The 27989-nt window shown below is 46.7% G+C and overlaps 1 protein-coding gene across 3 annotated transcripts; it reads left to right on the top strand.

Annotated features, from left to right (window-relative positions):
* The first annotated feature begins 351 nt into the window (after positions 1-351).
* On the top strand, positions 352-27980 carry myh11a (myosin, heavy chain 11a, smooth muscle). Of its 3 annotated transcripts, XM_079999112.1 has the most exons (43): positions 352-492; positions 4418-4783; positions 4908-5064; positions 8450-8477; positions 11859-11958; positions 12114-12140; positions 14931-15023; positions 15196-15259; positions 15537-15635; positions 15794-15937; positions 16087-16182; positions 16289-16407; positions 16575-16727; positions 16835-17008; positions 17097-17270; positions 17371-17485; positions 17660-17853; positions 18116-18237; positions 18354-18423; positions 18542-18702; positions 18907-19015; positions 19232-19363; positions 19561-19767; positions 19908-20045; positions 20291-20414; positions 20590-20761; positions 20980-21192; positions 21359-21503; positions 21638-21844; positions 22002-22106; positions 22225-22377; positions 22513-22761; positions 22888-23100; positions 23422-23634; positions 23781-23942; positions 24069-24197; positions 24289-24377; positions 24474-24597; positions 24686-24894; positions 25062-25170; positions 25260-25432; positions 25776-25808; positions 26794-26932. In XM_079999112.1, the coding sequence occupies exons 2-42, from the start codon at positions 4442-4444 to the stop codon at positions 25798-25800; spliced, it is 5832 nt and encodes a 1943-aa protein (XP_079855238.1). In that variant the 5' UTR covers positions 352-492; positions 4418-4441; the 3' UTR covers positions 25801-25808; positions 26794-26932. The 3 variants fall into 3 exon arrangements, with proteins under 3 accessions (XP_079855238.1, XP_079855236.1, XP_079855237.1); XM_079999110.1 differs by lacking the exon at positions 25776-25808 and having other exon boundaries at positions 26794-27980; XM_079999111.1 differs by lacking the exons at positions 12114-12140; positions 25776-25808 and having other exon boundaries at positions 26794-27980.
* Positions 27981-27989: the final 9 nt, after the last annotated feature.

The following is a 27989-nucleotide window of genomic DNA, read 5'->3' as shown; positions in this document are numbered from 1 at the left end:
AGGAGCTAATGTGTTTTATCATTCCTTGTGTTTTTTGTCTTAATAATAATAATAATAATAATTATAATAATAATATAATGACCTTTATTTTTAGAGCACCTTTCACACAAATAAACATGTTGCTGGTGCTTGAAATAAATAGAAGGAAATCAATAATCAAATAATAAATGATAATAACCAAAGCAAAATAAAAACAAAAAGCCAAACGCATTTGACAACAAATAAACACACTTCCGTTTAGGTTTCTGGCGCTGCGAGCTCGACGGGATGAGGATGCTGCGGGTGGGGGAGGAGGCTCCGTGTGCGGCTCCACCCTTCCCCACGGAGCCACTTTAAATTCTACGACTCGCCGCTGCAATGTGGACTGTTGGTTTTGGGAGTACCTCGTAACGTCGGAGACTCCAAGCCGCAACTCTCCAAAAAAAAACAAAAAAAAAACAAACAACAAAAAACAACCTTACGAATTCCCCCGATCAGCACTTCATCACACATGTGAGTATTGATCCTGTCTCCGCGTGTGTGCGTGCGTGCGTGCGTGTGTGATGACGCTGCGCTGCACTTGTCTCCTGACGTCCGACAAACTTAACCGGAGGTGAAAGGGTTAATGTTCCCCATCTATCACAATGTCCGGCGCATTTATTTATTGAAAAAAATGTGTATTTTTTTTTTTTTAACACGTTTTATTCTTATTTTATTATTTATTAGGAGACGTAATATTATTTTGAAACAAAGATATACATATAAGTACGACATTTACCACAGTAAATGTTTGTTTGCATAAATATATATATATTTTTTAAATATTCTACCTTTAAGTTACCTCCTATCATTTAATTGAGTCTAAGAACACTTTATTATCAAAATTGAAAGATCTGTTCATTTCTTTTGAGATGTTCTGTTTCCTGTCATTCTACGAATAGGAACTGTCTGCAATTGATAGAGCAGAGCAATAGACTTGGCACTAAATATGAGTTTCCTGTTTTCCTAAATGAGTTGCATTGCTGTAGCTGTCAGTGCCGGAGACACAGGGAGGAACTGCCTCCAACTGTTACCAAGGAATCAATGTCCGTGAAATAATACGTATATACCATATACATACAGTATACATGGAAAAAGTGATATACAATTGTATTTTAAGCTTTAAAAATAAGTGTGCTATATTTTGTCTTTACTTTGAAGCTTTGTGGTTCCCTGAAGTTCAGTTTTTTTTATAAATTCATGAAAAGGTGAAAACCTCGTAAAAAAAGGAAATTGGTTTGGGTTTATGTGGCTCACGGCTGTTCAGATACCTTTGTCCCGTCTGTCAAATTTGCCCGGTGGTCTTTTCAAGAAGAGACACAACGGACTGTCATCTGTGACCATTTCTATCGTCCCGTTAATGAAATAATGGAAAATACACCGTGACCTGTTCTCCAGGAGTTCTGTGTTCACCTTTTACGTCTGTTGCCCAATCTATCACTCTTCACACTGTCAACAGTCGGTATCTTAAATGTGTTTGAATGGACGACCGATTATTATATGTATGTGTTGTCCGAGCGGGAGTTTATCTTTTCCTTATAGTGCATCTGAGAATCAGATGTTGTTTGGTGATTGTTCCGTTTTTCAGATGAAAAAAGATCTTTAATCTTGCATATTTATAGACAAATCCTTAAGTGCCAGAGTTTATAAGCTACATCCCAGTAGGAAATATGTTAAGGGATCACTCAGGAAGCAGAGGAAATACAGTCTTTCACAGGACCAGAGGTCATCCTGTACACTTTAAAAATAGAAAGTCACTCAAGATTTCCACTCAATATGGATATTGGATATTGGATACGACAGGGACTTGTGTTGTTGTGTTCCAAGCAGCTTTGGTATTGTGTATTCAGGGAGCTTTGAGATATCTAATGACGAAAGAGGATTTATTGGACTAACATCAATAATTATGTTGCCTTATTGGTTTACATTAAGCTTAGCGGGCCAGTGCATTTGTGCGAGGCCACAGGATGTTCAATTTAATTGACTTACTCAATGACTGTTCAAACATTGATTTTGTCTAGCTTGCATTTTATGGTGACAAGAAAACATTGACATTAATATGTATTTGCAGTTGTATTTTAGATTTTTGTGCTAAAATCATTATTATTTATTTATTTATCTATTTATCTATTTATCTATTTATCTATTTATTTATTTATTTATTTATTTATTTATTTATTTATTTATTTATTTATTTATTTATTATTGTTATTATTATTATTATTAGCGGTGGTAGAATTATAAGTATAATTATTAGTATTATTAGTATTATTATTGTCCTTTGCATCATAATGTTGGAGGGCCCTGAGCCACATGTTGTGTTATCATTAAAGGCTCAGTCCACAGACTGTGTCGGTGACCCTGTCATCCCTCCACTCATACAGCTTTCCTCAGAAACACACTGTGTTGACACAACAGAGGAAGGAGGGTGTGTGTGTGTGTGTGGGGGGGGGGGGGGGGTAAAAGGTACTGGGCAGACTGGTGAGGAGAGTTAAATGCCAGGAGAGGAAGGGCCCTGATTCGCCGCTCAGGGGAGTGTCAGGAAAAGTATGATTATCCTCAGGAAATTGTTGGATCATCAAAGCATCAGCTGCCTCATCCCCTCTTAGAAGTGGGCTTACAGCTGTGAGTCCTGTGTTACTGCTGGGTTTTGCGGCCTTTAACAAATAGATTTCAGGTTTTGTCCCGCTGTGAGTTGTGTCTCTGATGAGAATCGTATTTCCCCGGCCTTACAGATTCGGTGTGATTTGCCTGGGTGGGTCCCCCGGGGCAGCGCTGACAATGTTTCCCAGGAGGGCCAGTGGCTGTTTTGCATAGTTCCCACTCATCCAAGCAGCGTGCTACTCTATAAGGCGGACACGGAGGCCTGGCTTGAGAAGCGGTGCACTCTCGTAGAGACTATCCGGGCCGGTGCAGATCAGTGTGGGACCCAAGGAGACTTCATTCATCCAATACAGGAAGTGTAGGATTTCATACGTTGATGTTACAATTGTGTAATGCTACCGTGTTCAAATAATCGCTCGGTTATTATACATGAAGCATGTCAGTCAGTGACCCGTACTATGGCAGCACAGAAATTCACAGCACTGCCCACAGGTACCACTCCCACTATTACCGTTGCCCAGGTACGCCTCCATGATGGATTATGTGTACCTCAGCGAGAGTGTAAGACGCCTTGGGGCCGATACGAAGCATGAGCAATAAAGCCCGGGCCTCCATTAGGCTCCGTGCCTCCCTGGTATAATTTCGAGTAAACGGCGGTGCTAGCGGGAGACATACTATTCCCTATATGGGCTTTGTTTGGAAGTTCACTTGCTTCACTGTTTAGGTCCGCAGAAAAAAGAGTCGTGCTTCAGAGAAGGGGCCCATATATGGTCATTACAGCACGGGACTGGAGCCCCGCAGCCGAGAGAGAGAGCGAGAGAGAGAGCGAGCGAGGGAGAGAGCGAGCGAGAGAGAGAGAGAGAGAGAGAGAGAGAAGAGACTGAAGCAGACACATTAAAAAAAAAAAAAATGTTCTTTGAGCAATGAATAACCCCAACCTTTTCAGTGGATGATCAACAGGGATGCTCTGGTGATGTTTTGTTTTTAATTGTGCTGCAAAAAAAAAACGGTCTTATCATTACGTTGGGGATTAACTAAAACCCGATTCCCAGCAACGATCTGACTTAAAGAGTTACTAGTTAGTGTGTCTCCCCCGTGGGTGTGGGTGTGTATGTGTATGTGAAAGCCACGAGGGGTCAGCGAGAAGAACTCTTTCCGTTGCCGGATGACGTCACAGTCGCTGCCCCTGCCCCTGTGAAGCTAAGCCGTCGACACGATGGTCGACGTGTGTCATTTTCCGGTTTTCCCCAGAGCTTGGCGTGTCATGTGTGTCAGCAGATTGGAGGCAGATGTAATTTTGGCACGGCACAGCGAACAGTGGGACGCTGCCTACGTCCATCGCGTGGGGCCGCATTGAAACCAGTGTCTCGAATCAGTCAAATTATGATTAGGCTGACGAGTCTGCGCTTGGAAACGATCGGCTTGGTAGAGAGGCGGAGATCCGGGCTTTTTCTGAAGTGGCTACGACCGCACGCTGGTATCTGGAGCAGCCTAAATCTGTCCCAATGATTTATTTACCTCGACTGTACTTGTTGATAAGAAATTCTGGTATAGATTCCTCAAGCTGTGCTCAGTTTTCATTGCCATGTTTTTTCCTGATGGCATTTCCTGGGTCTTGAAGATGAAAAGGCATTCTTAAATAGCATTTTTTTTTATGACCTTTTTCGTTCCATCCATCAGTCCTGCATGCATTCGTCTTTTCTTTCTCTCCCCCCCGTCCTCCATCTATTTGTTTATTTCCCATTCGATCACAAACCATTTCACTTTTCCCCATTCATTTTGTTCTTGCCAACAGTCGGCCCCCCAACTTTACGCCAAAATGTCCAGGAAGGCCCCCAGTGATGATGAGAAGTTCCTGTACGTGGACAAGGACTTCATCAACAGCCCTGTGGCGCAGGCCGACTGGTCGGCCAAGAAGCTGGTGTGGATCCCCTCGGAGAAGCACGGCTTCGAGGCGGCCAGCATCAAGGAGGAGCACGGCGACGAGGTGCTGGTGGAGCTGGCCGACAACGGCAAGAAGGTGACCGTCAACAAGGACGACATCCAAAAGATGAACCCGCCCAAGTTCAGCAAGGTGGAGGACATGGCCGAGCTCACCTGCCTGAACGAGGCCTCGGTGCTGCACAACATCCGCGAGCGCTACTTCTCCGGACTCATATACGTAAGTGACGCCGGGGGCGAAAACGTGCGCCGCGCGGCTCCGGCCGGGGCGATTCAAGCCGACGTCCCTGACGCTTGAGGTCTTACAACACGCTTCTTTCTCACCGCCGCCTTCCCTCCCCTAGACATACTCGGGCCTGTTCTGCGTGGTGGTGAACCCCTACAAAATGCTCCCCATCTATTCAGAGAAGATCGTCGACATGTACAAGGGGAAGAAAAGGCACGAGGTCCCGCCGCACATCTACTCCATCACCGACAACGCCTACAGAAACATGATGCAAGGTAAGCCTTCTAACGCCGCTCAAGCTTTTAGATTTAGCACGTAATTTATTATTATTATTTTTTTTTACCCCCAGAAGAAGGTCAAATACGCGAAAAGTAGTCGGTGGATGGCGCGTTTTGAATGACCGATTCAAAACAGGTTTCGAGTCGGGAAGAACATACAGATAAAATCCTTCCAGGTGAAGTGTTGCCTGTACACGGCTGGCTGGCCGCGCCATGCAAACTATTCCAAGTCATTATTCCTGTGTTGGAATGCTCCCCGACAGATTAAAGAGTTGTGTGATCGATAAACTGCGCTGGCAGCCTGTCTGTGTGAGGATGTGGACGCCCGGCTGGTTGGTCGTGTTCGCACTGCAGGTGATTATAGGATTATAGGGCCACAATTTGGCGGAGGTTTGGCTGAGTACTGAGTAAAATAATGTACAGTGTACATTATTTTACAGAGCCAATGCTCATTGACTTTAACTGACAATATTATCTCAATATAAAGTATGTAACTTGTCCAGCAACGTTCGTGCCATTTACTGGAAATTTACAGGTAAATATGAATGTGCCCGGTTCTAGCGGACCCCCGGCACGGTCTCCTAGGCCAGTTTGGGAAGCAGCGTGTTATGGAGGTGACGATGGCGTGCCGTGCTTACAGTAAATGGCTCTGGGTTCAGACTTGGCTGTGGCAGCTCTCCCACTGAAGTTGTTTCTCGTGGCTCCAGAGGTCATACCCACTTGAACCCGCGTCTTCCAGAGGGCTTTTTGGGGTTATTCTCTCAGAGGAGTTGACATCTGGATTGAGAGACGGATTGAAGACAGAAAGACATTTCCTGTTTACCCCCCCCCCCCCACCCCCCCACCCCCCCACCTCCACTGTCTAACCTCTAATTTTCTTTTTCTCTTGGTCTTAATAATAAGCAAGTAGCCAAGGAGTTGAAGGATTTGATTTCATTGTGAAATAACAGACATTCAATTGACCTAAAATCAAAACTGAGGACCATCAATCAAAGCGTACTGTCATTATATATTCAGTACTGTTGCTGTTTTCGCTGCAGGCCTGTCTGCAAAGCGCGTCTTTAACCACAGAAGAAGAAGTGTGCTGTTGTTGCCGTTTAACTCAACCCTAACCACACGCTAACATGTGAGATTGACGGCGTTGAGAGACTGTTACACAAACACTATGAATCAGTCTCCATAATAAAATTTGATACGATGATAAAGTAGCCTCACATCTCTTTTTTGAGGACCGCTGGCTACGGTCAAAAGACCCTTGCATGCAAACTGCAATTACATAACCGCTTAGTAAGCGCTATTTAGATTTCTGTGCGATGGTGTGCGAAGGCCATTTAACTATGAATTCACGTCCCTTCACATTGCATTTCAGTTCTGTTTTTATAGCTCAATGAAGTGCTCGTCATTACGTTTTCCACTCATCATATTTAATCTGAGCAACTTTTTCATACGTGCGTCTGCGATGGAATAGGTCCCCATGTGAGAACATGGAGTCGCAGGTGCTTCTTCAGCTGAAAACGGCGTGTGTGTATGTGTGTGTGTGTGTGTGTGTGTGTGTGGTCGAAATGATCCCAGGCAGGGATCCAGTCCGACGGCTCCTGATCCATCATGTGAACAGGAAGTAGGCGCGACATAGCAAAGCTACCTGATGATGTCCATGGAGATGCTTCCATGGATAACGATGGAGCTGAAGTGATAATTCAATTCACTGAGGGCTTCCCTTTACGCTGTCGAATGCGCTCCAGAATGCGCTTCCCTGACCTCCAGACCGAGCCCGATCCAGTTGTTTAACACAGGAAATTATTATGTTTGGGGATTGGTTTTGTGTATAAATACCATGTCATTTGGTACACAAGAAGGAGAGCATTGACTCTGTAAGGATGTTTGAAGTGGACTGTAAATAGTGTTGAAAAACCCCGGGGCTCTGGGTATTCCTCTCTCCGGTGGGAACCTTACGGCCGCCGTGCGTCGGTTTGCGCCGAGACGGATTCATCCATGATCCCGGAAATATTATTTGCGGGACTGGGCGACCGCATACGTCTTTTAAGTCAACTGTTGTGATTTACTTGAATGAATAAATAAAGACGAGGACAAAAAAAACAAAACAAAAACAAAAAACACAAGAGAATATTTGCAATATTTGCGAGAGCGTCTGCAGTCGGAGAGAAACTTATTTGGGCAGAATCTCCCCTCCACTTTTTGGAAGAAATTCTTGCAGCTGTTTTTTTGGCGCCGGAATGCCCTTGATATCAGTGTTTTGGAAATGAATTGGATAATTTATTTTCCAACGATTTTGAAAGCATCTGACCCCCCCGCCCCCCCCCCGCCCCTTCGCTCACCCTCTCTCTCTCTCTCTCTCTCTCTCTCTCTGTCTCTCCCCACCGGCCTTAATTAGGAAGTGAAGAGAGGCAGCAGGAAACATTTTGTGAGTGTACGGAAATCAAACCGAAGGAGAGCCACTCCTCCTGCCAAGTGTCGGAGCAGCCTCCACGCTGGTTTTACCGCCGAGGGTGTGCCCTCCCTCTGCGTACCGTAAACCTGCAGAACCAGGCTTCTATCGCTTCGTGTTAAGTGAATAAAACTCCCCAGAGACGACCTGGACCCAAGGTCTCTGCCTCGCACTCCGACAAGGCCCCCTGCCCTAACGGGGGCTAGTTGTTCTTTTTTGCCATGGTGGTGGTCTGTGTGCCAGTATTACTTTTGGATCAGTTCTTGCTGTATTGAATGTCTCTCTCCCTCTCTCTCTCTCTGTAGAATGATGTAAACGCCATGATGAAGGGGTTCACATCATCACTTTAATGATAGTGATCACTTTGATGATAGTGTAATGAAAGGCGCACCTCAGGCTCACCCCGTGTTGGCGTGCACGGGACTGATGGAGGTGATGGTCGCTGTGAAATGGCCCTACATGGGGCTAGGGGTGTTTTTCTCTGCGGAGCCCAGACCTCAGTTTGGTGGAATCGATATCATGACTCACCGTTTTTTCCCCGCGGGGAGTTTAATTTCACGGTTGAATTTGGAAGGAGACGTAATGTAAGGAATGCAGGTATCGTGACGGCACGGGAAACTCCGTGGGAAAACATATTTTTCTATTACTTTTCAGACGAGAATAGAAAAATGCAATGAAGTGCATCGAAGAGAGGTTCACACATTCGGGCTCCCCGGGGTAACAGGGACCAATGTGCTGGATGCAATAACGAACATCCATTCTGCAACACATCCCGTACCCGGTGGAGTTCATGAAGAATTTCATTTTTTTGCAAATGTTGATATTGATACAGTATATAATGCATATGTCTTACACACATTTCTGTTGTAACTAAATAACACAATCTAACATTACTTAACTCACTCACTAACCAACTTGGTTTCTTTGTCCCCACAGACCGCGAGGACCAGTCCATTCTTTGCACGTAAGTCAACACGTGTCTGTGACCGAAGCCGCCATCGGGTTTTTCTTCTATATTTAACATTTCAGAACGCTAGAATGAAAGGGGCCGCGTGGGGGCGGGGGCAACGGCGACATAGCGCCCGTGTAAACACACGGATAAATTAAACGACACAGCATTGCGGATCATGTCAACCAGCCCCTACCGGCAGACGAGCACTGGCACCAGGCACCGGTGTTGTGGTGTGCGTGGCTCTGACATGCTGGCGAAGGAGCCGGCGTGGCAGTGGGAACGCTCTCCCACCAGGCCGGGGGGGGCTTCGTGCTCGCACTCCCCGCAGACAGGAAGTGTGCCCTGCGTCCCGATGGGAGAGCTAGATTAGTTATTTATTGCTTTTGCTTGTTGCGAGTTGATTACTGAGATTTTGGGACCCCGGGGTTAGACTCCCGGCGGAAAACGGCGTCTCCTCGTCCGACGATCAGACCCCCGAGCGGTGGCCTGTGTCGAATTTACACAAACTACGGCAGACAGTCGCTTATTTCTAAATATGTGTTGGATGGAAGGAGAGAACAATATATAGACAAAGAAATAGACAAACTAACAACGGTGAAGTTAATTCGCTGATCAGTGGGAGTGGAACAAAATAATCATTGATTTCACTTTAAAAACTTGCTTTTCATTTGTCAAAACCTAAGAGTTATGTTTTTTACAAATTCTTTCACAAAGTTAAAAATTGAGAAATCGCTTTTCTTCATTGCACCAAGCTCGCACGCATCTTTGATTAAATCCAAAGGCACGGTGTCTATCTGCCCAGTATTCCCAGTAAAGGAAGTGAATGATCTACTTTGAGATCTGTTCCAAACCCGGTGATGCCATCCTCTGATTTCAGACCAGACCACTTCCCCAGAAACCGAGCGCTTGCTTCAGAGGAAGTGTCGTTGTGTCTTTGTTTCCGTGTGTGATGTTGTGTATTCCCGGTTTGGCCTGTGGACCGTGCAAGCATACCGCGTAGGCAAAATATTTAATAAATCTTGGAGAGGCTTCGTTTAGCTTTTGGAAGACAACAGAGGTGAACTCTGCCTCCCTGACAGGCTGCTTCTCCAAGCAACTTAAATTATTTGTGTTTTAACAGAGGTTGGGCTGTGCTTTTGGAGCCATATATGGTAGAAATGTTTCTGGTGAAGTACATGGAATGTCATGTATGACATTATCCTCCTGTGTGTGTGTGTGTGTGTGTGTGTGTAAGAACATTTAAACAACTGGGCTTTTGCAGTTCTTAACCCACACATGGGTTCGCTACTGTTCACAGTGAAATCAAATAAAGTTTTTAATTTAACATAAAATGTCCTACATTCTAAGTCCTGCAAGTTCCGTCACATATTTCTTTGGTCACAACATTGGTTGCAGTCTTGTATCTTATTTGGGTAATCACACCAACACATCCTTTTTCTGGCTTCTCACCACAGAACAAACAATTCACCATGGGAAACACAGTCGTTTTCCGTCGACTGAATCCATTCTCGGGATTTGGGCTTTTTTATTTGAACAGGGTCACCAGTTTCCTTAAACCCTCAGCGTGTAAAAAAAAAAGTAATAAAAATTAAAAAAAATCCCTGATGGAATAAACATGTTTAGTCGTGACGTTGGAGGATGTTGTGGACGAGCGCCGATCAAGAGCCGGCTCCATCCCTGCCGGTGATTTGGAATGTTCCAGTATTTTAACTGAGAAATCCCCCTTGCATAGTTGTGTTAAAGGCGGAGGTTTTTTCAGAGCACGCACCCACGGGACGTTCGAGTAGGAGTGCATTCTCTTGAGAGATGTGGGGATGAGAGTTCTGTTATCTGACCCTGTGCAGGTCAGTACCATGCATTGAGATAAAACAAAGCGTCCGCTGACTGACCATAAATACGCTCCTGCAATTGCACGCGGTATCGCACAAAGGCATGTAAATGCCAATATTTTTAATTTATGGACATGCAGCATTCTAATATTGACGCACGTCCATTCCAGGCCTGGACAGAGTAGACAAGAACTAGATTCCACGTAGAGCTGCCAAGGCCGAGGACAGAGCCCTGGTGGATCCCACACAGGTTTCCTTTTATGGAGTTGTGTTGTGTGTGTGCGTGTGTGTGTGCGTGTGTACGCGTGTGTGTGTGTGTGTGTGTGTGTGGGAGTGGGTTATGTCTGGGATTGTTCATCATTGCCTGTGTACGTGTTTAAGATTAAAGCCTTCAAATACAGCATTGAAAATGTTCCCGCTCCTGTTTGAAGAAGTCAGAATTATATTCTCATGCCGAAAGGATTGCAGCGATTTGGCTATTTACCTTCAGGGTTTGCGAGTTGCAAGTAAGTAATATTGAAATGTAACTGTAGTTTAGGAGTAGTTGTTTTAGGAGTGTTTGTTCTTTTTGTTGTTGCGATGAGCAAGGAATACTCAAAAGAAAGAAAAAGCACTTCATTACTGTACTTAAGTACATTTTTAAACTGTCTGTACTTACTTAAAGAGGACCTATTATGGTCTATCCCCAAAACATGTTTTTGAAGTTCTTTTGCTGAAAATACCACTCAGATGGTGCATCCTAGCCGTTCTAACATGCGTCCGCTTCACCCTGTCTGAAAACGGGCTCTTTCAGTGGGTGGAGCCACCCTCCCGAGGCCCCTAGCTTTGTGAGCCAATGGCGTTTGAGCTTGGCTTCCGGGTTTCATTCTCTGTACTCCGTAAACAGCACCGACTTCGCCTCAACAGTCCACCGAGATCGGTTTCTGAACAGATTTGAGGAGAGAAATAAGCAAATCCGGCTGCTGAATCGTCACTCGTATTAGATCTACGAGGCCTCATTTAAAAGTGCCTGCCGACTTCGGTTGCCGTACTCCAGGCTTGTGGGAGACACGGACGACGCTCCGGGATTTTTTTGTGTCGTGTAAATATCGGAAAACAAAATAAATACATGTACAATAAAAACACCATTTTAATTTGTTTTGCTTGGAGAAACGCACAGCCGATCGGACGGCGCAGATGTCCATATAAAGAAATTTGTGACGAGCTGACGTCGTCGCTCGTGCAGGGAGTAGAAAAAAAACAAAACGTTGGAACCGGAGCGCTCGGAGCGGTGGGAAGCCGGAGCGTTTTGTTCACAGCGATTGCTTTGTTATTCGTTTAGCTCATTGTTTGACACTCTGGCCACGCCTAATATGAACATCCCACACCGTGACATTATAAAGAAAATAAGGGAAAGCATAGCAGGTCCCCTCCAAGTATATTCCATTTTGGTAACTGGATTTTCAAAGCCGTGTGGTAAAACAACTGCTCTCTCTCTCTCTCTCTCTCTCTCTCTCTCTCTCTCTCTCTCTCTCTCTCTCTCTCTCTCTCTCTCTCTCTCTCTCTCTCTCGACGTTATCTCCAGCGGGGAGTCCGGAGCAGGCAAGACAGAGAACACCAAAAAGGTCATTCAGTATCTGGCAGTGGTGGCCTCCTCGCACAAAGGCAAGAAGGACACCAGCGCTGTAAGTATCCGCGTCGCGCGTCAAAAGGACGGGATTCCTTTTAAGACGCTCCCCCCCACTTCTCGTGGGCGAGTTGACCGCCTTTGTCGAAAAAGTGACCCCCGCCTCCTTCCCCTCCCCAGTTTAACTCTGTACTGCCATTTCCCTCCAAATAGCAACAGTCAGGAGCACAGTTTGCCTACGTGAGTAAAGGGGAATGCCCGGAGTGTTTTTTTTTTGTGTGGTGTTTGTGTGTGTGTGTGTGTGTGTGTTCATTACTTGGACTTAAACAATGAACGACGCATGCGAGATGTTCTGACTGGTGCGAAATGAATTCCCCGTTTTCATTCATTTTGTGACACAGCCAGGCTATTCTCTGTGTAGTATCCCCTCTCTTAATACCAAACACACAGTTTGTTTTTTTTCTTCGTAGTAGCCAGTTCTCCCCTCCGGGTTTGACTTGCACATGAGTGCTCTCCCTCGGGGGGGGATTTTTTATTTTTTTTATTTTTCGACTGCATGACGATCATTTATAATAACACAATCGCAGTCACTTAACATACCTGTGAATCCTTTGATCCAGTATGTCGCGGCATACTGATGTTGTGGGGTGCGGCTGTTTTTTTTTGATTTATGTTTTTTTTTTGTTTGTTTATTTTGCCCTTTTTTTTAAGTTTTTACCTGTCTGGAAGCACCCTTTCACTGCCACCGAGAGGAGGTCGCAGCCTCTCTGGCAGTGAAAGGGTCCGTCACGGTGTGAGCATGCCCAAACCCCTCCACTTCTCCCTCTCTATCAACCAACATCGTTCCGTGTCTACCCCCCCCCCCCCCCCCCCCCCCCCCGAATAGAGTCGAGTGAGACCTATTGCACAGTGTGGAGTTTGGAGGCACCTGTCCATGTGACCCCGTACCCCTTACCTGCGCCCTGAACCACCCCTAACACTTCTGACCCTCGACCCCCAGTTGCGTTCTCTTCTACAAGCTTTTCATAGGGCGTTCTGACTAAGGTCGCCGTTCCGACTCCTCGATGTAGACGACGGTTTGGCCTTCCATCCGTCGGGTCAAAGGACTTGGGTTTATGAAGGATTCAGTTCCCGGGGTCAAAGTAGAGTTCGGCCGTAGCCATTAACCCCCATCTCTCTCTCTCTCTCTCTCTGGCTCTCTCCCTCTCTCGCTCTCTTGCGCTCTCTCTCGCTCCCTCTCGCTCTCTCTCCCTTTCTCTCTCTCTCTCTCTCGCTCGCTCTCCCTCTCTCTCTCTCCCTCCTGCTCTCTCTCCCTCTCTCTCTCGCTCTCTCTCCCTCCCTCTCGCTCGCTCCTTCTCTCTCTCTCCCTCTCTCTTTCTCTTTCTCTCTCTCTCTCTCTCTCTCCCTCTCTCTCCCTCTCCCTACCTCTATCTCTCTTTCTCTCCATCTCTCTCTCTCTCTCTCTCTCTCCCTCCCTCCCGCTCTCTCCCTCTCCCCCTCTCTCTCCCTCCCTCCTCTCCCTCTCCCTCTTTCCCTCTCTCTCTCTCTCTCCCTCCCTCTCGCTCCTTCCTTCTCTCTCTCCCTCTCTCTATCTATCTCTTTCTCTCCCTCTCTCTCCCTCTCTATCTCTCTTTCTCTCTCTCTCTCTCTCTCTGTCTCTCTCTCTCTCTCACCTCCCTCCCTCTCTATCTCTCTTTCTCTCCATCTCTCTCTCTCTCTCTCTCCCTCTCTCTCTCATTGAACAATTCCGACAGAGATAACGCTTTGGACAATTTTCGTCCCCCTCCACTCTTCCTTCCTTCCTTATCTCCGATCTCAGCTCGTTCTTCCCCCTCTTTGTTTTTCCTTTGCCGCTGCCCCCTTGCCTGATCTCCCGATGCCATCTGTCGGTCCAAAAAACGCCAGCTCAGGTGCCAACGACCGTGTGACGGAGAAAAACATTATTTTCCGTTGTTGATTCTCCTGCGCTCTATTCTCCCTGCGTCTGTTGCTTTTGCTTTCATTGCTTTCCTTCCTTTCTTTCTTTCTTTATCTCTCTCTCTCTCTCTCTCTCTCTCTCTCTCTCTCTCCCAGTGACGGATGCAATCCAGACGCTGCTCTGTCCTTTGCCAACTCTGACTCTGTCGGCTGGTCTGTACCTTCTTCTTTCGACTATTAAAATCAAACCAACTCATCGGCCAAACGGCCAAAATCCAGCTTTAGAGAATCCCGCCGGCTGACAGGGCCTGGGCGGACGGCTGAGGCGCCCGTCCGACAATCAGTGTGATAACACGGCACAAAAACCAACCAGTCACGCTCTTTTTTTTTTATTTTTTACGGCGAGGGAGCGTATTTGAGGGGGAGCTCGGCCGCGTCTGACCTTGGAGCTTGGCCGCGTCTGACCTCGGAGCTCGGCCAACGCGAGGGGAGCTTTGATCAGCGGGATTAGCTCGACGCCGAGTGAAGGAGCGTCTGGTCCGGTTACTGAGCGTCAGTTCGCTGTGCAGTCACGCTGCAAACAAAAACACATTTCCATACCAGTGTCCACGGCGCTGAGTTGTTTGAACGCGTGCACCGTAATGGATTCAAAGGAATTCAATGGAAGGAACTGAGCGACAAAATGGTTAGAAAACACTTCCTCTCCGCTCTCCCCTTTTTCCGGCCTGGGCTTTGTTCTTTTTAATGATAGGTCTCTTTTTGTCTCGACTGGATTGAAATTGGTAGTGAATTAAGTCGCCTTGTTAGTACATGCGCCTTAAATACATAATTTACTATGGAATCTCAAAGGAGATTAGGGGATTAGTGGAGCAGTTATAACTTCCTTTTGTGGCTCGATGTAGGACTTTACCAGCTAATAGAACAGTTCAGTATCGTAGGAATCAATGGATGTCTTTGAAATTTTCTTAGAAGATCCTGTTGTTTTCGGCCACTGGTTGACTTTTTTTTCCTGCTCATCAAACCAAAACTCCCTGTCAGTCTCAGGAATTCACCTTTTTTTTTTTTTTTTTTTTTTTATAATTCTATTTCTGTGTATACCTCTATCTCCACTAGGGGGAGCTGGAGAAGCAGCTCCTGCAGGCAAACCCCATTCTGGAGGCTTTTGGAAATGCCAAGACCATCAAAAATGACAATTCCTCTCGATTTGTGAGTCATTAAAAATGTACAAGTGGAAGGGAAGTAGTGTATGTTTTACTTGTGTACCTCTACATTCCCCCATACTTCTGTAGATGTGTCTCTGTTTAAAATACATAATTATTCTGCGTGAATGTCACGTGGAAAAAATAATTTGTCTACCCCTGTCTCCTTGCTTCCACAGGGTAAATTTATACGTATTAACTTTGACGTGACCGGCTACATCGTTGGAGCCAACATCGAGACTTGTATCCTGACAGAATCGATCGTACATTATCAGACCCGGACCCAAAATGACATCAAATTACACAATTTCCTTCAGTGATTGATCACACCCTTAATCCCATCACCCCACGATAGTGTCGCCTTCACGCTTTGTACAGCAGAGATTATGGAGGGCGAGGCGGAATAGAGAGGGTGAGATGAGTGCTGGTTGTCATGATGATGGATGCTGGCATGGCTCCCGCTGACCTCCCGTCTTCCGGCCACCGTCAATTTTAACCCTTAACAGCCTCATGATATCAGACCTGCTGGAGAAGTCTCGCTGCATCAGACAGGCCAAGACAGAAAGAGCCTTCCACATCTTCTACTACATGATCGCCGGGGCCAAGGACAAGGTTCGCGGTAAGGTGGAGCACAGCTGACGCGCGGGGCGATCCGTGATTGGTTTACAAATCATCTCACGGGTGGCGTATCCGACACCTGGGAGATGAGTACTGTACGTGCAGACCGACCAGAGCCACGGATATTATTAACAGGATTCTCCATTCTTGTGTCGCCAGAGGAACTTCTGCTGGAAAGCTTCAGCAACTACCGCTTCCTGGTCGCCGGCCACGTCCAGATCCCCGCGCAACAGGACGATGAGATGTACGAAGAGACCATGGAGGCCATGAAGATCATGGGCATCACCGAGGAGGAGAGAATAGGTGCCGGCAATTACCTTTCACCTTTTTTAGTCCAGGCTGGATCTCAGCCAAGTCTTGCATCGGCTTTTAACCCCCGCGTAATGCCGGTGAAGGTGTCACCGGATGTCCAGCTCTTGCTCTTCTCTGAAAGCGGCCGTGCTTTGTTCCAGGTATCCTGAAGGTCTGCTCCGCCGTGATGCAGCTGGGAAACATCGAGTTCAAAAAGGAGAGGAACCAGGAGCAGGCCACCATGCCAGACAACACAGGTGAGACACCTGCCGCCATGGCGATAAACAAGCGACACGTCGGCGGGCTTTAAAGTTTAGAATGAATTTTTCGATATCTAACGCCTCCCGATCCCTCCTTCCGCAGCGGCTCAGAAGGTGTGCCACCTGCAGGGCATCAACGTGACGGACTTCACCCGAGCCATCCTCACGCCCAGAATCAAAGTCGGCAGAGAGGTGGTGCAGAAGGCTCAGACTAAAGAACAGGTGGAATGACGTCCATTCATTTATCATTTCTTTAATTCATCCATCCATTTTCTCAACCGATTTTTTCCCGTTTTCCTACCGCGGGGGGGCGTTAATGCATCTTTGTTTATTTGACAGTTGGAATAGGAAAATTAAGTGTATGTGTGTGTGTGTGTGCTCTTCATCAGGCTGACTTTGCCACCGAGGCTCTGGCCAAGGCCATGTTTGAGCGGCTTTTCCGCTGGATCCTGGGTCGGGTCAACAAGGCCTTGGACAAGACCAAGCGGCAGGGAGCCTCCTTCCTGGGAATCCTAGACATCGCCGGCTTTGAGATCTTTGAGGTAAGGGTCCCGATCGGAAATAATGTGTTGTCTTGTAATTTTGTAGCCTCGCGGTCGATATAATCGCTCACATTCTGCCCCCCCTGTCCCCTTCCGCCACCCCGCAGGACAACTCCTTCGAGCAGCTCTGCATCAACTACACCAACGAGAAGCTGCAGCAGCTCTTCAACCACACCATGTTCATCCTGGAGCAGGAGGAGTACCAGAGGGAGGGCATCGAGTGGAACTTCATCGACTTTGGACTCGACCTCCAGCCCTGCATCGAGCTCATCGAGAGGCCGGTGAGTTTTCGCAGGCAGCTGAGAGTGTGCGCAAACACCGGACGTGGTAAACCGGCTGTCTCGCCTCGTCATAACTGTCTCTCTGCAGAACAACCCTCCGGGCATCCTTGCCCTGCTGGACGAAGAGTGCTGGTTCCCCAAGGCCACAGACGTCTCCTTCGTGGAGAAGCTGATGAACACGCAGGGCAACCACATCAAATTCGCCAAGCCCAAGCAGCTCAAGGACAAGACTGAGTTTTCCGTGCTCCACTACGCTGGGAAGGTACGTGGCGACGTGACGTCTCTCGAGTATTTCTTGTTCAGAGGTTTTAAACACGTTTACTGTAAGTGCAAGCGGGGGTGTGTGTCGTGTTTGACTGCAGGTGGATTACAACGCCACAGCCTGGCTGACGAAGAACATGGACCCCCTGAACGACAACGTGACAACCCTCCTGAACAACTCCTCCAGCCCGTTCGTGCAGGACCTCTGGAAAGACGGTGCGATACCTTGACTCTGCCGCTTTCTGCATCCACTTCACATGTCCCACAGCCGCTAAATAGCGGCGATAGTTTTTGACGAACACCTCTGTTGTAGAGGTGCCTTTGTTATCGTTTGCTATCGTTAGCCCTTCCATGCTGAATCTGGACCGATCCATATGTCGCGTGTCACAGCTGACAGAGTCGTGGGCCTTGAGACCATCGCAAAGATGTCGGACAGCTCCATGCCGAGTGGCTCCAAGACCAAGAAGGGAATGTTCCGCACCGTGGGACAGCTCTACAAGGAGTCTCTGGCCAAACTGATGACCACCCTGCACAACACCCAGCCCAACTTCGTTCGGTGCATCATCCCCAACCACGAGAAGAGGGTAAAGAGCGGGACGCTGCCGCCATGCACTGCATTTACGTTATGATTTCAGTGAAATGTGTTTGGGAGACGTATCTGTTGTGTTTGTAAACAACTTGTCAGTCTTCTCAGTCTTTTTGACAACCTTTGCCTCAAGCTTATTTATGATTAATGTTATCAATATGTTTCTTTTACTTTTTTTTTTTTAATTTTCAAACTAGTTGTCATGGCGCTGAATGGCTTAGATAGATTATACATTTGTATTGAAATCCCGGTGTCTTCAGGCGGGGAAGCTGGACGCCAATCTGGTGCTGGAGCAGCTGAGGTGTAACGGCGTGCTGGAGGGAATCCGTATCTGTCGACAGGGATTCCCCAACAGAATCGTGTTCCAGGAGTTCCGCCAGCGGTGAGCGGGCCCTGATCTGACTTGATGGCATACGGTGGCAAGGGACTGGAAGATATTTATGTATTCTTTCCTCCCCTTATACGGACCATATGTGCTATCGTTCCTTCCCTTCGCAGTTATGAGATCCTGGCTGCAAATGCTATCCCGAAAGGTTTCATGGATGGCAAACAGGCCTGCTGCCTCATGGTAAACGAATGTCTTTTGATCGGTGCATTCACAGCATTTCCTGCGCGCTCTGTTTAAAAACACGCTATTGGAGCCGCCAACTCACCAGTGTTTTATGATTCATTCCCTGTCCGCGTAGATCAAGCATCTGGACCTGGACCCCAACCTGTACAGGATTGGACAAAGTAAAATCTTCTTCAGGACGGGGGTGCTGGCCCAGCTGGAGGAGGAGAGAGACTTGAAGATCACCGTGGTCATCATCGCCTTCCAGTCACAGGCCAGAGGCTACCTGGCTCGAAAGTGCGTCAACGCTGCTTCTCCTCAAATGGCTCAACACTTATATTAATATGTTGAGGTTTTTAAAGGCATTTTGCCGCTTCTCTTGAAGCGGCAAAATGCCAATTAAAATGCAGATTATTTTTTTTCTGAAGGATTTTTTTCGATTTTTCAGAAGGGATTTTTATTAGCTGGGTCTTACCCGTCATATCCCCATTATTTTCACAGGGCTTTCGCCAAGAGGCAACAGCAGCTCATGGCCATGAAGGTGATCCAGAGAAACTGTGCTGCCTACCTCAAACTCAGAAACTGGCAGTGGTGGAGACTCTTTACCAAGGTTATATAATACACATAACATAACATAATGCACATGTATACATTTAAAATCACACCGCAATCATATTTCTTTCCTTATATACTTAATTATAATATAATGTAATATTATGTAATATAATATAATATAATATTATTACAATTTAATAATATTAAAATCTGTTAAGTCAACACTAAGATATTTCCTTGAATCCATTTAAAATGTGTTGCTCGTCTACAGGTCAAGCCTCTGCTCCAGGTGACCCGTCAGGAGGAGGAGATGGGTCTGAAGGACGAGGAATTGAACCGAGCCAAAGAAGTGGCTGTGAAGTTTGAATCTGAGCTGAAGGAGATCACTTTGAAACACACAACGGTAACAGGAAAAAAAATCCTCGACAGTGATATAAACCCATCCGCTCCTACTGTCTTTACTTCCTTTCACTGGTATTTAAATGCAATCAAACGAGTCCTCAAAAAAGCATCATACAGGAATCAATCATTCGGTACGAATAAATGCGGAACAACCTTGTTTCTCGTTTGAGCCCTCTCCTCTCCTTCCTCCTCCCGCAGCTTTTGGAGGAGAGAAATACGCTGCAGGAGCAGCTTCAGGCCGAGACGGAGCTTTACGCTGAGGCGGAGGAGATGAGGGTACGTCTGGGCGCTAAAAAGCAGGAGCTGGAGGAGATCCTCCACGAGATGGAAGCCCGGCTGGAGGAAGAGGAGGACCGCGCTCAGGGCCTGCTGGTGGAGAAGAAAAAGATGCAACAGCAGATGCAGGTCTGGCTTCTTTCTTCATTTATCAATGAGGTTGAAGGGGCTATTTATAATTGTCTGCTCTTTCATTTAGTTATCTACATCCACAAAATGGAATAAAATTTGCAGCTGAAAAAAACCCCCAAAAAAACACATCATTTTAGGATTTGGAGGAGCACCTAGAAGAAGAGGAGGACGCCCGTCAGAAGTTGCAGCTGGAGAAGGTTACCTGCGAGGGCAAGATCAAGAAGCTGGAGGACGACGTACTAGTGATGGAGGATCAGAACAACAAGCTGCTGAAGGTACATGCTGGCAAACAGCCGAGGTCAGAAAGGGTTTCAGGAAGAGCCATCTAACGTACAAAATATCATATTATTATTTTTGTTATTATTCCTGCTCTGAATTGTTAAGGTGAAGGAAAATTCACGTCGATGAGAAATCGTTTCTATAACACATAACACACACAAGAGCCTCTGTGATTGAAAGAAGTTGATCATTTCCAACCAAGGAATTACTATTGCTCATTTTTGTTGCGTTTGATAAACAGGAGAGGAAGCTCATGGAGGAGCGGATAGCAGACTTCAGTACCAACCTGGCGGAGGAAGAAGAAAAATCTAAAAACCTAACCAAGCTCAAGAATAAACACGAGTCCATGATTTCTGAACTTGAGGGTAAATCCATGAAAATGCATTTAGAAAACGAAACACTCTCTGCAGCCCAGATATGCATCTTTTTTTCAATCAATATTTAAAAGAAAGACATATCTTTAAGTCACTTAATCTTGTCTTTTTAAAAAAAAATGTAATGTAAGTTGAATACGTGAACGCTATGTGTCACTCCTTGTAGTCCGCTTGAAGAAGGAGGAGAAGGGCCGCCAGGAGCTGGACAAGGCAAAGCGTAAGCTGGAGGCAGAGTCTAATGACCTTCAGGAGCAGATCGCTGACCTACTGGCTCAGATCGCTGAGCTCAAAGCACAGCTCGCCAAGAAGGAGGAAGAGCTACAGAATGCTTTGGCCAGGTAAGGCCTGACTCTGGATGTCTCAAATAGTTGAGTCACGTTCAGTCATATATGCCTTAATCACAGTACGTTTTCAAAGGGCTCCGCATTTTACATTGAAATCCACAGCCCGAACATTAATCTTCTGAAACCAAAAGCCAATCGAGGTAGTAATTTGGCTCCCAGAAGCGGAGTGGCCTTCCCTCGATATGACATCACTTTGTTTTTCTCCTCTCCAGGCTTGAGGATGAGATGGCGCAGAAGAACAATGCTCTTAAGAAGATCAGGGAGCTGGAGGGACATATCTCGGACCTGCAGGAGGACCTGGACTCTGAGCGGGCTGCCAGGAACAAAGCAGAGAAGACCAAGAGGGACCTCGGAGAGGAGCTGGAGGCTCTCAAGTCCGAGCTGGAGGACACGCTGGACAGCACTGCCACTCAGCAGGAGCTGAGGTGAATTCACCAAGAGGGGAATACATTTTGAGTTAAAGCCATGTCATGTGTATTTCTTTTTACATTTTAACCGGATACAGATGCAATGCATGGGTCTTAATAAAGTTAATGTATAACGGCGTATAATAAAGTATTACACCACCATCAAACCCTGTCCTCCATGCAGAGCCAAGCGAGAACAGGAGGTGACCCTTCTGAAGAGGGCCATGGACGAGGAGAACCGGACCCACGAGGCCCAGGTCCAGGAAATGAGACAGAAGCAGACACAGGCTGTGGAGGAGCTCACCGAGCAGCTGGAGCAGTCCAAACGCGTAGGCATCCACCATATCAAAACCTACCCAAAACACTCGAATAATTATCATCCTCAAACGGGGCTGCTAACCAGAGGGGCGTTGTTGTTGGCACGTTGTTGTCGCGTCGTTCGCTATGTTCCCCTCCCCTTCAGGTGAAGTCCAACTTGGAAAAGGCGAAGCAGGCCCTGGAGAAGGAGACGTCCGAGTTGACGGTGGAGGTGCGCACGCTGACTCAGGCCAAGCAAGACGTGGAGTACAAGAGGAAGAAGGTGGAAGGCCAGCTGAACGACCTGCAGTCCCGCTTCACTGACAGCGAGAAGCAGAAGGCAGAGCTGGGAGAGCGCTGCTCAAAGATCACGGTCAGGAAACGATGACTCCGTCCGTTCTGATAAAAAAAATAAAAATATGCACGCGCGAATTGCTCGAGACGCCACAAAGTACTGTGGCCACGAATGTGTGTCAATGCATTTTTTTTTCTGGCTTAAAAACCTAGCCTTTCTATTTGTCTCCATGCAGATTGAACTGGAGAGTGTGACCAACATTCTCAACGAAGCAGAAGGCAAGAACATCAAATTGAGCAAAGATGTTTCGAGTCTCACCTCCCAAGTCCAAGACGCACAGGTATTTGAAACAAGTCGAAATAAGAGTGAAATTCATGGATGGACTATTTACCGTCTCCTACCCTCACCCTTGGTAGTACGTTGGAATCATTGACCTTTGACCCGGTGTGCATCTACAGGAGCTCCTGGCCGAGGAGACACGGCAGAAGCTGCAGTTCTCCACAAAGCTGCGGCAGGCCGAAGACGACAAGAGCAGCCTTCAGGAACAGCTCGAAGAGGAGATAGAAGCCAAAAGGAACGTGGAAAGACACGTCTCGACCCTCAACCTTCAGGTCAGAGGTCACACAAGGGCTCAATAGGTTCAGAGGACTAGATGTTCTCTAGGGATTACTGAAGAAGCAATGAAACAGTGATGCTGAGAAAAATGAACAACCGACTTAGAGGTTCCCCTCTCCCCCTGTCTCCAGCTGTCAGACTCCAAGAAGAAACTTGAGGAAATGTCCGGCAACATTGAGCTGCTGGAGGAAGGCAAGAAACGTCTGCAGAGGGATTTGGAGTCTGCTAACACTCAGTTTGAGGAGAAGGCCTCCGCCTATGAAAAAATGGAGAAGACCAAGAACCGGCTGCAGCAGGAGCTGGAAGATATTTTGATGGACCTGGACAACCAGAGGCAGAATGTGTCCAATCTGGAGAAGAAGCAGAAGAAGTTTGACCAGGTAAGTTAGCCACACAACCGTTGGCCCCTTTGGACATAATTAATATCCACTTTATTCTATGAACCAGAAAATGTGATATTAGTTTGATATTCATGCATTGGGGTCTCCGTTGTCCCTCTCATCTAGATGCTGGCTGAGGAGAAGAGCATCTCCAGTAAATACGCTGACGAAAGGGACCGCGCTGAGGCTGAGGCCAGGGAGAAAGAGACCAAAGCTCTGTCCCTGGCGAGAGCTCTGGAAGAGGCCCAGGATTCAAGGGAGGAGTTGGAGAGAGCGAACAAAGCCCTGAGGATGGAAATGGAGGATCTGGTCAGCTCCAAGGACGATGTTGGCAAGAATGTAAGTGCTTTAGTCTCTTATTTGGTGGCATATTTAACCTATTGCATTTCAAAACATTTATATCATTTGTAAGGTTTAAACAAAAGAGAAGTCACACATCAGTACTTCAAAACCCTGAGAGCAATATCCCTAGTTGTGAAATCAGCTTTTGACCCATTTTAGACCTAAATACGCCTTACAACACAAATTAATTTGAAGCTGTTAAAAGCCCTGACCCCAAGATGATAGTCTGACCGTTTTCAACCGGATGCAAGATAACCGTCCATTATTAAACCAGTAATGAGTAACTTATACAGCTGCTCTGTACTCCATCTGCCTCAGGTCCATGAGCTGGAGAAGTCCAAGCGAGGGCTGGAGGCTCAGGTGGAGGAGATGAAGACCCAGCTGGAGGAGCTGGAAGACGAGCTGCAGGCTGCTGAGGACGCCAAGCTGCGTCTGGAGGTCAACATGCAGGCCCTCAAGGCCCAGTTTGACAGGGACCTTCAGGGACGCGACGAGATGGGAGAGGAGAAGAAGAGGCAGCTTGTCAAGCAGGTAGCAAACAACGACCAGAGATGTCACGGAAGTCACCTTTCAGCCATTTCTCTCGGCGAAAGCTCATACTTTGATTTCGATACATCGCAGGTCAATGCCCGAGGTGCGTATTCCAAAGCTAACTGTGTGTGCCCAATCGACCTCAGGTGCGTGAATTGGAGACGGAGTTGGAGGACGAGCGTAAGCAGAGAGCCACTGCAGCAGCAGCCAAGAAGAAGCTGGAGGGAGACATGAAGGACCTGGAAGGACAGATTGAGACCGCCAACAAAGGACGAGATGAGGCCATCAAGCAGCTCCGCAAGTTACAGGTAAAAAACATGTGCAAATAATATCCCGCCAACAGCATTAGCCAAGAAAATACCTATACCTATGCCTATATACCATATGATTTTAATTTGTACAATAAACTGGTCTCTCTCCCTGTTCTTCACCAGGGTCAGATGAAGGACTTCCAGCGGGAGCTGGAGGATGCCCGTGCAGCCAGGGAGGAGGTGCTGACTACCGCCAAGGAGAGCGACAGAAAGGCCAAGAGTCTGGAGGCTGAGCTCATGCAGCTACAGGAGGTGATGTAGCAGGTTACAGTGAAGAAAATAAAAAATATAATCTAAAACAACAACTTTGCTTTAACGGCCAAAATTTTAAATGGAATTGTAGGAACTCGCTGCTGCAGAGCGGGCCAAGAAGCAGGCAGAAGCTGAGAGGGATGAGCTGTCCGACGAACTTGCCAGTAACTCCTCTGGAAAGTGAGTCAAGCTTTACCCAATGATTACAGCAAAGCCACAGCCACTAGTTCCAACAGGGGAAGGAAAACAAAAAAATTCCGTCATGCTCCCACGCAGGTCGGCCCTGTCTGATGAGAAGCGTCGCCTGGAAGCAAAGATTTCCCAGCTGGAAGAGGAGCTCGAGGAGGAGCAGAGCAACATGGAGATCCTCAATGACCGACTGAGGAAGAGCACACAGCAGGTGACGAACCTGGAACTCCCACGGTTCGAGGAATCAAATTTGATAAAGTCTCGATGATGTCATCAACATCAACAACTTCCCTCTGCAGGTGGACCAGCTGAACAACGAGCTGCAGACAGAGCGTAGCACCTCCCAGAAGAATGAGAGCGCCCGGCAGCAGATGGAGCGTCAGAATAAGGAGCTGAAGACCAAGCTGCAGGAGATGGAGAACCAGGTGAAATCCAAGTTCAAGTCCTCCATCACTGCCCTGGAGGCCAAGGTGGCGCAGCTGGAGGAGCAGCTGGAGCAGGAGAACAGGTGAGAGCCTCGCCGATACTGCATGCCGTCCAGAGGGTTAGCGGAATGTGCAGATGGTTAAAAAACGGCGGTGCTCCAATCCGACAGCGTACGAAGGCATCATGTACGTTTCCCTTAATGGCAGTCTGCGTAGAATGAAACACTCGACGTCTCGCCTGCACTTCTAGGGATAAGCAGGCGAGCGCCAAGAACATACGTCAGAAGGACAAGAAGCTGAAGGACCTGGTGATCCAGGTGGAAGACGAGAGGAAGCAGGCCGAGCAGTACAAGGACCAGGTATTACGCAGAGGGGGGTTATTTACCGCTGTGTACGGGGCGGAAAAGAACCGCAAGAGCTCACGCTTCCCCCTCTCGCCGCCCCGCAGGCGGACAAGGCCAACGTGCGCATGAAGCAGCTGAAGCGGCAGCTGGAGGAGTCGGAGGAGGAGTCCCAGCGCGCCATGGCCGCCCGCAGGAAGCTGCAGCGCGAGCTCGACGAGGCCACAGAGGCCAACGACGCCATGAGCCGCGAGGTCAACTCGCTGAAGAGCAAACTCAGGTAATATTCTGTCTTTCTCCGTCACCTCGGACGGAGATAAACTTTTGTATCGACTGCGAGAGGCCGCCTCCCAACGGTGGAGAGATAAATATTTTGAGGTCGGTTCTTTCCTCTGGCGCCCAACGCGCATGTGTGTAAATATCCTCCACGTCCGTTGGGCCGAAGGCGATGCTCCCGCATTTCAATATGGTTTGCAAAAAAATAACCTCTTACAGTCGTTTGAGAAAAAAAAAAGTTTTATTTGACCCAAAGGAAAAGGCGCAAAGGCACATTTCAACATTTAATCGAGCATGAGTGACCTCTCTGAGCACGGGGAAAACATCAATGTCCATCTCTATTGCAGAGGCAATCCAGAACCCAAGGAGTAAAACAGCAGGTACCTCTGCACCTAGAAGTCACATCACCATTTAACCCCTCATCCCCCCCCCCCCCTTTTCACTCTCTTGATTCCATGATTTTTCTAAGCCTAACAGAGGGAAATATGGTTCCTCCAACTATCAGCGAACGAAAGAATGTGCTTTAATAGGAAGCACTTTACACTCGCTATCCTGACTGACAACCATATTTTTCTCAGTGCTTATCGGTTTTTAGAGCTGGGTATTGAGAGTCGGTACCGGCGGTACCTGCATCAGTTCCGAATTGCCGAATTCACCGGAATCAATGCCACACCGCTGAAAGGATTCCGCTTGTCGATCTTGACCGGATCGTGATATTGAACGGCTACGCGACAGCTTTTTTTTTTTTTTTTACTCGTAATTTGGTGTCTAGGGCGCTGATGTGGTATGTTAAAAGGAGGGGAAGTGAGCAATGAGAACAGCAGGTTCTCTTTAGAGGAATCACAATTAACACACAATTAGTGGAAAAATTTTAACTATTGCAAGAAAAATATCAATTCAGGGAAGACACAGATACCAAATATAACGTCTGTCCATTCCACACGACATTGAACATTTTGGAAAATTTGAGGATGCCTCGACCAAAAACTGTAAATTGTGTTATCAGCCCTGTCATCGCTGAGGGAATCAATAAAGATTTAGACCAGTAAAAATAACATTTAAAAAAAGAAATACGATGAAAATGGCATTGGAATCAGTGAAATCCTATCGATACCCAGCCCTGCTTGGTTTAGTCGCCTTAAACCAAACTCATTCCTCCAGGCCAGGAGTCAAATGAGTTCCACGTGTTAACCGCCGTGCTTAACCCTGCAACAACATCACAACATGTCCGTTTCAAAATCAAGCTGTGTTCTCCTCATGGTGTGAATCACCCCATCAAAAGTCAACCAGACTCACAATTTGCGATGCGTTTTGTTTTTTTGCCTGTGCAGTGACGACGATTTCCTTTATGGTGTGTGATTTTAGGCGTGGAAATGAGCCCTCCTTCAGCAGCACGCCGAGGCGCATGGGGGGAGGGAGCACCAGCCGCAGGGGAGTGGTGGATGACGACGAGGAGGAGGCCGACTCTCAAGCCGACTACAACGGAACCAAATCCGCCGAGTAGTCACACTGCAGTGTTACCAAAGAGATAAGAAAATGCCAACATCGAATCCTGGTTATTGTATCTTGGTCTTTCATATCACTTTGTAATGTGTATTTTTACATTAAATTTTTTTTTTTTTTTTTTTTTCTTTTCCAGAGCACTTTTTACTTTATTCAAAAACAAACAAAAGGAGTTAGGATCATCATTTAGGGGAGGGCTTCGGTGCCTTCCGATGATTTGTGTGATTTGCGGTTATTTCCACATTGTTTTTGTACTGCACTGAATGACTGATCTGAATGGGTTTTTTTGTTTTTTTACCCACACATAGGTGCATCTAATTACATGCCTTCGATACCCGATACCCTGCCAGCGAAGCCGGGCGTTTCTTGAAGTCAGTTAAGAATGTAAAAAAAAAAAAAAAAAATTAAAAAAAAGAAAAGGAGTCATGTGAATCTACAGATCCCTTTCTGTTATTTTTAGTCTTGTTGCCTGTGACTGCTGTTAGTTGTTGTTGTTGTTGTTTTTTTTAACAGTGTTGAAGCTGTTAAACAGATTGGATATGACAAAATATATATTTTATATCCTTAACTGCTTCACAACAATGCTGATGTTTGGACGATGCATGTGCACACGTGTTGACGTGTCTGGACAAAATGTACGGTGTTTAAAATAACATGATTGACAGCTGTAACTGCTGCAACCACTACTGCTCATTGACGTCCACTATTTGGACTGTGAAGCCATCAAAAAAGTCTTTAAAGAAATAAGCATTTCTAAAACACTTACGATTTAGACAAGTCTTGCAATACTAACAAAATGTTGCTACCTTTTTTTTTTTTTTTCTAAATTCTGCACCATATTTAAGACCTTGTACCTTTTTATATTACATTAGTTCAGCTGTAATAACATCAAATGTTTAACAGCAATATGGCAGAAATATCTCCAGGCCGACAAAAAGTAAAGCAATACATTTTCCAGTTTCTTACTTCTTGCTTGTAATCAATTGATGTTTACATGTCACCATTTTTATCTACTTATTGTGGAAACACCTGCACAAGAAATAAAGGTTAAAAAAAAA

Source organism: Zeus faber (assembly GCF_960531495.2).
Source record: "Zeus faber genome assembly, chromosome: 4".
NCBI classification, from domain to species: Eukaryota; Metazoa; Chordata; class Actinopteri; order Zeiformes; family Zeidae; genus Zeus; species Zeus faber.
Note: the sequence above shows the minus strand (reverse complement) of the source record. Positions and strands in the feature narration are given on the sequence as shown.